At 34.6% G+C, this 9,797-nt stretch overlaps 1 protein-coding gene across 1 annotated transcript; it reads right to left on the bottom strand.

The window, feature by feature from the left end:
- Positions 1-200: 200 nt before the first annotated feature.
- Positions 201-2,421, bottom strand: WTF1 (Ubiquitin carboxyl-terminal hydrolase family protein). The gene has a single exon (XM_028242773.2). It carries the CDS (start codon positions 2,166-2,168, stop codon positions 561-563), a length of 1,608 nt encoding a protein of 535 aa, XP_028098574.2. The 5' UTR covers positions 2,169-2,421; the 3' UTR covers positions 201-560.
- Positions 2,422-9,797: the final 7,376 nt, after the last annotated feature.

Raw genomic sequence — 9,797 nt, 5'->3', positions numbered from 1 at the left:
GTAAATTAACATTTATAAAGTTAAGATCATTTTTTTTTTCCTTGAAGTTTGGTCTGTTGTCCAGCCGGTTTATACAAAAAACAGATCAATTACTAATTACCAATCCAATCCTAACAGCCACAGTTCCAATGAAATCATTTTTAATAAAATTTGATAGTAGAAACAATCTAAACATTGATATTTCTACTGCATATGCTGTATTAAGACAAACTCATATTTATATTGCATATCAAAACAAGCTTACAGATATAACAGCCACACATGTTTTGTTTCGAGTTGTCATGGATAAGAACCTAACATATTCAATCTCGTTAGATCAAAACAAGAGGACATGAATATTTGTAGACAACAATGTCTCATTCTTGAGCACCTTAAACCTGAGAGAGAAGATCCAGGACTTATGTACAACGACGCAGAAAATCCAAGTATGAAATTGCATTTTCATGTAGGAGGACAAAACACCTCTTCTAATACAATCTAACAGCAAAATGTTAATGGCCTTTTGCTCGAGTATATACCAAAACTGGGGAGCCAGGGCGTTCTTCGAATTCCTACCACTTTCACCAGCGTTCTCTAGGTCGACCATCTGGAAACATGGGAAGAAGCACCTTTTCTTCATTCTCTGTCACGCTACCTACCTTTTTAGTTGATTTGCTCAATCCAATCTTCACATTTCCGCCATCTTCATCAAAGTCCGGAGGCACCTCATCATCATCTTCATCACTCCAATCATCCTCGTAATCCTCCCCATCTTCACCGTCCTCCTGCTCATCATCATCATCAAATGCATCATCTATTACATCATCAATATCAGACCAATCATCTTCATCCTCTCCACCACTTCCTTCTGCCCGCTCATCACTTTCCTCCACTCCATCTCCATCAGTTTTGGAACCTCCCCTTCTCGGAAATCGTGGAACAGCAACAAGTGACCGAAGCTTCTCTTTGATGAGCAACAACCGATCCTTCTCTATCAAATGAGAATCACGATACGCTTCCCTGAGGAAGACCGAATCCCTATCCCCTTTCAACGAAACATAGAAAAGATCGGGATGCCTTATCAACATCCCCCTCAGCTGCTGAGAGAACCTAAACTCTTCTCGAAAATGAGTCAGATGGTCAACAAGTGTTCTCTTCTCAACAGTGAGGCTCAAGATTTCATGTACCACCCCACAAGCATGCTTTTCTTTCTCCAATGTACCAGACCTTATTGCAGAGAAATCAGAGTAAGGTGATATATAAGGCATGTCTCTAAACTGACAAATCCTTCTCATCTCACCTTTCGAAAGATTTAGACCCCTCGGTAACTTCACTCTATTGAACTTCAATGGCCTATCTATTATCAAATCTTTCTCTTCCAACTCCCTAGTCTGATTTTCTTCCTCTGCTAGCTCAGCTGCTGAAACAGCAAGCTCTGGGTCCCAATGAGTAAGTTCTAGAGCTGGGCCTCGCCCAGTCGATACAACCCTAAAATACTGTGGGTACCGGTGACAAATTGTGTCCCGGAATTCTAAAGGAAGCCCAAAATCAGTCTTCAAATGGGCAATCTTTTCCAAAAGAATTCGCTTCTCCGATGACATCATCAACAATTTTCTCAACTTAATCACCAACAAACCCTCCATTTCATTCCTAATCCTCATCTCCTCCAAGTAAAGCCTCTCTGCCTCAGGCGTCAATTTGAACTGAAGCGAGTAAACCCCTTCTTCCACAATCTCAAAAATTGCAGGGAATTTTCTCAACAAGGCGATGAATCGCCGCCTTTTCTGGAGCCCTAGAGCTCTTCTATACCTACCCAAATCACGCAACGACATTACCCGATCGGGTTGACTCACTAGAATCTTCTGGATTTTCAGAACCAATTTGAGCTTCTTGTCCCTTTGAATAACATTATCAAAGGGAAGCTCTTTTCTTCTCTTCACAGCAGCTCTTATTAACCCAGATCGAATATGGGTTTTTTCTACATTACCCAGAGGAACAATTTTCTTCTGTAAATTCAAACTTTTTCCCAGAAATTGTGTTTTCTCTGATGCTTTCGTGGATAAGAAAATACGGGTTTTTGAAGAAAGCTTTGGGTTTGCAAGAAGAGGTGATTTGTATGAGAGAAAGAAGGGTACAGAAGCAATAGATGGTGATGTTCTTGGTGAAGGTAAAAACAGTTTGGGCTCCATTTTTGAGTCTCTTTGTAGGATTATACAAGAGAGGGACTATAAATAGATAGAAGTGACCATAGATTAGATAGATATGTATGTAATAGTTGGAGAAGATGAGGATGAACAATTACCTGAATGAGGTTTGGGAGTAGAAGAAGAAGGTGATTAGGGTTTATGTGCAAAAACCCTTCCAGCAGATTTTTCCTGTAAACATCAACTTATCTTCTTCGTAGGGACTTGGAGGGCATACGTTCGAAAAAATAAGAGTATCTTTCACCTATACTATTTATTTTTACAAACAAAAATTTAAAAAATTCTACTATCTATTCCCATTTAGTAGAAATTTTGATAGAATTTTTAAGATTTTTAAAATTATTCTTTATTTTTTCGGTGGCATTATATGCACTAATTAATGTACTAATTAGTATTATGTTATTATTACTAGCCTCACCTATTATGCAAATTATAAATACTCAAAATTTTTAAAATTATACCACATTATCTATTAGTATATTAATTAGTACATATAGTATTATTCTTATTTTATTTTAAAAAATTCTATTTAAACACTATTGTCGCAGTATATACCATTACTTAATTTTTGCTCAATTTACATCATATACAAACTGAAATTTTGGATTTTATCTCAATACATACCATAAATTTTGAATAATACCAAAGTACCCTTATCTTCTCTACCTAACTTTAAGCCTAACTAGTCATCGCCGATCACAACTCTTTCTCTCCTCGTCACAACACCCCCTTCCTTCGTTGCTCTTATCCAGCCTCTTTGGTCACCACCCCTTACACCTCTCATGTCCCATCATCGTAGCAAATAAACCATCGTTGCCCATACCGCCGTGACTTTTAGCCATCACAAGCCCGTCACTCCCTCACAACACCACTTCTATCTAGGGATGCTCATGGATCGATTTTTGACAGTGTGATTTGCAGTTTGGACCTGCCCACATATTTGGGGTTTAGGAAAAATTGAATCCGCAACTGCTTGCAGTGCAGATTGCGATTTGTATGGATAAGGTTCGCAAATGTGCAAGCGGTTTATAGATTAGGCATGTCCTTTAAAATTTTATTTTTGGGCTAATTTTTTCCCATTTTTTAAATATTCTTTTTAGAACTTTTTCCCTCAAATATTATTTTAGGCCATAAAATCACATATTTCTTATCATGAAATCATTTATTTCCCAAATGATTGATCCCAAATAAATTACATCCTATCTATCCAATTTACTTTTAGAAGGAAACATGCCATAAACAGAGGCCTTAAACAGTCAATTGACTCACATTTACTTTGCAAAAAATGTATAAACTAAACAATGTATACAAATGCGGGCAGGTGAGTGTGGGTGCTGGTAAACCCAACGACCTAGCTGCAACCCACAAAACAGGAAAATCTTAATCTGAATCTGACCCTAATGATTATACAAAATTGCCCGAATAGGGGCGGTAAGTTTAAGTTGGGCAGTTTTCGCGGATTAGATGACCTTATGCCCAGCCCTACTTCCATCATCTTCTTCAAACACAGATCTCTCTCTCTACGAATTACGCACAGCGGGGTGTTAATCGGGTTAAGTTGCAATGGTGATGGGTTGCTAGGGTTTGGAGGTGTGATGGTGGTGTTCTCAGTATGGTGGGTCATTGAGAATGGTTGCTAAAATGATGAAGGTGATGACTGAATGAAGGGTTGGAACGAAAATGAAAACGACAACGACAACAATGTAATGGGCTAGAAAGGAGACAATGACGGGGCTGGAAAGGAGTCGACGATGGTAGCGAAGCGATAGGGCTGGGAATAAGGCAATCCCTTTATGTTATATGTCAATTAACATGCCATTTTTTTTTTTTGGGTCTAATTTTGAATAGAAATTAACTTTAAAAGTAAAGTAGAAAAAAATTGAAATATTAATGATCAAAGTGAGAAAAAACAAATTTTAAAAGTCAAAATAAAAAAATGACCAAACATAAAGTGGTTAAAGTGTAATTTACATTTTATATCAATTGCATCTTCAAATTTTACATATTAAAATTCAATATAATCATTTTCTCTAGGACTTTTCTTTGGTGTGCCTTGCATATGGTATGCCAGGCATTTACACCCTTTCTATTTTGCATTTACACCTTTTATGTATTGGGTTATACGACATTTTTTGAAAGTTTACACATTGGTGACCTGCTAAACAGGTCATTTGTAGGTAAATTAATTAAATAATATAATATATTAATAATTTTATAAAAGGTGTAAACTTTCACAAAATGGTGTAAGGTATAAACTTTCAGGAAAATGTGTAAACCTTCAGAAAATGATACAAGTGTTTTGACAAAAAAGGTATAAACTTTCAGAAATGGGTGTAAACTTTCACAAAATGGTGTAAGTATTTTGACGAAAAGGTATAAGTTAAGAAAATTTTCCAGAAAAGGTGTAATGTTTCAGAAAAAGTGTAAAATTTAGTTTAGTGTAAATTTTATCGACAAATAACAGTTTAGTCACTAAAGGTTTGAAATTTTATTACCATCGGCCCCCCACTTCTCTATTTCCCACCGACACTTTCTCTGTTCTTTCTCACACGCACACAGAATAGTCACCACCAATCCTGACCCCCGCTGACCACTCAAGCGTCGGTGGCCTCCGGTGCTCACTGTCGTCTGACATCACCATTTCCATGGCGACCGCTACGGCCACTACCGCTGCCGCAAATCAAAGGTTTTTTTCTCTCTCGCTATCGATCTTGGTCTCTCTCTGTCGATGTCAGCCTATTCTCCGTCGATGTCGGTCTCTCTCTGTCGATCCCTGTCTATCTCGGTCTATCTCCAGCGATCTTGGTCTGTCTGTGTCCATGTCGGTCTCTTTTCTGTCGATCTCTGTCAATTTTGGTCCCTCTCTGTCAATCTCGGTCTGGCTGTCTCTGTTGACCACTGTCCATCTAGGTCTCTATGCCATTCAATCTCAGTCTATCTCTCTATCTCTCTTTGTCCTTTGCTCTATATTAAAAACGGTTCTCTTTTACATTGACATACTTGGTTGGATTTGGACTTGGAGTCGCTATTCCAAGCCCTCCCAAACTCGTCTTCTCTAAAACAGACTTCTACTGAGAGAAAGACCAAGCCCTCCGAAACGCCCTTCTCTCTCACATTGCCATTATTTGAACAAGACAAATCCAGTTTGATTGAATTTTAGGAACTTAAAAGTTTTGTGAAAAAAGGGAACTTACACGTTTTGCGAAGTTACTTACATCTCTTATGAAAACACTTATACTATTTGTGGAAGGTTACATATTTGTGAAATAATTTATTTTGTAAAATTTACACATTTTCGTTGAAATACTTACACCTTTTGTGAAAAGTTACTACTTTTGTAAAGAATGTTATTAAAAAAATTTACACCTTTCATTGGAACTTACACCTTTTCTGAGAACAGAACTTACACTTTTTGTCAAATAACTTACATTTTGTGTGAAAAAATTTGCACCTATGGAAAATATGTTTTCATAAAGTTTACACATTTTGTTAAAAACCTACATGTTTTCTGAAAGTTTACATCTTTTAGTGGAAATAATTACACCTTTTATGAGAAGTTACTCCGTTTGTGAAATATTTTTTTCCAGAAAATATACACCTTTTATTAGAACTTACACTTTTTGTGACATAACTTACATCTTTTCTGAAAATGTTTACACCTTTTATGGAAATCTGGATTATATTTTCCATAAAATTTACACCTTTAATGGGAAGTTACACCTTTTGTGAAAAAAAAAACTTACACCATTTGTGACATAACTTCCATCTTTTGTGAAACCACATACAAGTTTTTGAAAATATACACCTTTCATGGAAAAAATATTTGCATAAAATTTATACATATTGTTAAAAACATAAACCTTTTCTGAATGGTTACACCTTTTTGTGGCAATACTTACACTTTTTCTGAATGGTTACTGCTTTTGTGAATAACTTTTTCCATAAAATATACACTTTTTATGAGATATTACACATTTTCTACCAGCAAAACTTACACATTTTTTAAAAATTTACACATTCTATGGAAAATATGTTTTCATCAAGTTTATACCTTATTTTAAAAACTTACAACTCTTCTGAAAAGTTACTCCTTTTGTGAAATTTTTTTTTTTAAAAATTTACACCTTTTAATAGGAGTTACATCTTTGGTGAAGACAATTACACCTTTTTTGAAAATTTACACGTTTTATGGAAAATATGCGTTGATAAAGTTTGTTAAAAGAAATTATTTGACAAAGGGTATAACCTTTTCAAATATGACGTATGTTTTTCCAAAGAAGGTGTAAATGACCTTAGAAAAGATGTAAGTTTTGTTTTTCACTAAAGGTGTAACTTGAAATAATAACTATAAATTTTATGAAAAAGGTTTTTTCACAAAATGTGTAATTTTTCAAAGAAGTTGTAAATATTTCCACGAAAATATGTAAATTTTTAGAAAATGTGTAAAATTTAGGAATAGGTGTAAATTTTGTGAGCCAATCAAGTTGAATGTTTCGTTTTTACAAAAGATATAAGTTCCCAAAGAAGCTCTATCTTTTATCGATGACCTATACGTTGAAAATTTTATCACCACCGACCACCCAACCGTCGCGGGCCACCGTTGCCCACCGACGACTGACATTGCCACTGCCGCTGGTGCAAATCAAAGGATTTTTCTGTCTCTATCGATCTTGGTCTCTCTTTGTCCATCTCGGACTCTTCTCTGTCAATGTCGGTCTCTCTCTCTCTCTCTGTCGATCTCTGGCTGTATCGATCTTGGTTTGTCTGTGTCAATCTGGGTCCGTCTCTCTCTATCGAACCATGTCGGTCTCTCTCTCTCTCTGTTTGTCGATTTCTGTCTGTATCGATCTTGGTTTGTCTATGTCGATCTGGATCCGTCTCTCTCAGTCGAACCATGTCTATCTCGATCTCTGTCTGTCGATATCGGTCCATCTCTCTCCCTCCCTTCGTCTCTGTCTGTCTATATCGATATCAAACCATGAACAACACAAATACAATTTGATTGCGTTCTAGCAACTTACTCGTTCTGCGAAAAAACAGAACTTACACGTTTTGTGGAGTTAATTTCATCTTTTGTGAAAACACTTCCAGTATTTCTGGAAGGTTACAGTTTTTTGTGAAATAATTTATTTTTGAAAATTTACACATTTTCGCTCATATACTTACACCTTTTCGGAAAAGTTACCTCATTTGTAAAATAATTTCATTACAAAAATTTACAAATCTTATGGAAAATTACATTTCATAAAATATATACCTTTTTGTTAAAAACTTACACATTTTCTTAAAGTTTACACATTTTGTTGGAAATACTTACACGTTATCTGAAAAGTTACTCAATTTGTGAAATAATTTTTTCCATAAAATTTACACCTCTTATTAGAACTTAAACCTTTTCTGAAAACAAAAATTACACCTTCTGTGACATAACTTACATCCTTTGTGAAAATAATTACATCTTTTTTGAAAATTTTCACCTTTTGTTAAAAACTTACACCCGTTCTGAGAAGTTACTCCTGTTGTGAAATACCTTTTATTATGACTTACACCTTTTCTAAAAACAAAAGTTACACATTTTGTGACATAACTTACATCTTTTGTGAAAACAGTTACACGGTTTTTGAAAATTTACACTTTTTTATGAAAATATGTTTTCATAAAATTTACACCTTTTTCTAAAAAACTTACATTTTTTCTGAAAGTGTACACCTTTTGGGGGAAATATTTACACCTTTTCAGAAATGGTGTAAGTACTTCCACTAAAAGATTTAAACTTTCAAACAAGGTGTAAGGATTCACAAAGGGTATAAATTTTATGAAACTAAATTTTTCCATAAAAGGTGTAAATTTTCAAATAACGTGTAAATGTTTTCACAAAATATGCAAGTAATGTCACAGAAGGTGTAAATTTTGTTTTCAGAAAATGTGTGATTTCCAATAGAAGGTGTAAATTTTATGAAAAATATTAACTCACAAATGAAGTAACTTTTCAGAAAAATGTGTAAGTATTTGCACCAAAAGGTGTAAACTTTTAGAAAAGAAGTATGTTTTTAGCAAAAGGTGTAAATTTTATGAAAAAATTTATTTCACAAAAGGTGTAACTTTTCAAAAAATTTTATGTTTTTCACAGAAGGTGTAAATGATTTCAAAAATAGTCTAAGTCTTCGATTCACAAAATGTGTAAATTTTATGCAAAGTTTATTTCACAAAAGAAGTAACTTTTCAGAGAAGGTGTAACTATTTTCAACAAAAGGTGTAAGATTTAAGAAAAGGTGTAAGTTTGAACAAAAGATGTATATTTTTGGAAAGAAGGTATTTCACAGAAGGTGTAATTTTTGAGAAATGGTGTAAGTTTTTCCACAAAAGATGTAAGTAAATTGGCAAAAGGTGTAAGGTTCGTTTTCAGAAAATGTGTAAGTTCGAACAAAATGTGTAAATTTTTGGAATAAAAATATTTTACAAAAGGTATAACTTTTGAGGAATGGTGTAAATAATTTCACTACAACATATAAGTTTTCAGAAAAGGTGAATGTTTTAAAAATGTGTAAATTGTATGAAAAAATTTCTTTCACAAAATGTGTAAATTTTCTTAAAAGGTATATGTTTTTTCACAAAAGGTGTAAGTCACTTCACAAAATGTGTAATTCAAGTTTTCACAAAAGGCGTATGTTTTTCCACAAAAGCTTTAAGGGACATCAGAAAATGTGTAATTTTTGTTTTTACAAAAAGTGTAAGTTCCAAGGTGTAACTTTTATGAACAAAATTAATTTATAAATGATGTAACTTTTCATAAAAAGGTGTAAGTTGTCAGAAAAAGTATAAAATTTTCAAAAATGCTGTAAGTGTTCAGAAAATGTGTAAGTTCCCTCGGCCCGTCCGTCTCTCTTCCATCTTGGACCCTCTCTCTCTGTTTGTCTTTCTCTCTCCCCGTCTCTCCGTTGTTCCATTTCCCCGTAGCTGTAGGGTTTTACAGACAAAAATATTTGAGGGCAAAAATCATATTGAAAGAACAAAGCTTATTTACTTGAGTTTGGAGAACATCAATCATTTAAGTTCTCAGGAAGGCTAGCTATGGAAGTGGATGCATAAATTCTTTTTTGAAGTTGATTTTTGTCGCTGGAGCACAACCGCAATGGTTAATCGAGCACCACCGTCAGTTTGTCTGCTCCTGTTGGTATTTCCTTTATTTCGTGCTCTCTCTTTCTCTGTCTCCTTGTTTGTCTTCTTTTATTCGCATATACCTTCACACCCAACCCGAAATCGACCCAATAGGAACTGTTATGTACTCCATTTTGGTATTTTGTGCTATTCGAATAGGAACTCTTCCCTCTGCTACCCAAAATCGACCCAATAGGAACTGTTCTGTACTCAATTTTTGTATTTTCTCCCTTTCGAATAGGAAGTCTTCCCTCTGCTATCAGTGTTGTAAGTTGAACATAGGTATCATAGTAGTTAGCAATAAGCATAAAAGGTGTTCTGCATTTACATGGCCAACTTGTTAGGTTAGGTTATATATAACCAAAGAAGGCTTAATAAAAAATTTGTGTAATGTTGGCACGGGAAAAACAAATTTTTTTTTAGAGTACCCAAAAAAGCAAAAATAAGAAACTCGAT

The sequence above is a fragment of the Camellia sinensis genome, chromosome 2 (genome assembly GCF_055761805.1).
Source record: "Camellia sinensis isolate YWXY chromosome 2, ASM5576180v1, whole genome shotgun sequence".
NCBI classification, from domain to species: domain Eukaryota; kingdom Viridiplantae; phylum Streptophyta; class Magnoliopsida; order Ericales; family Theaceae; genus Camellia; species Camellia sinensis.
This window is presented reverse-complemented; position numbering and strand designations above follow the sequence as displayed.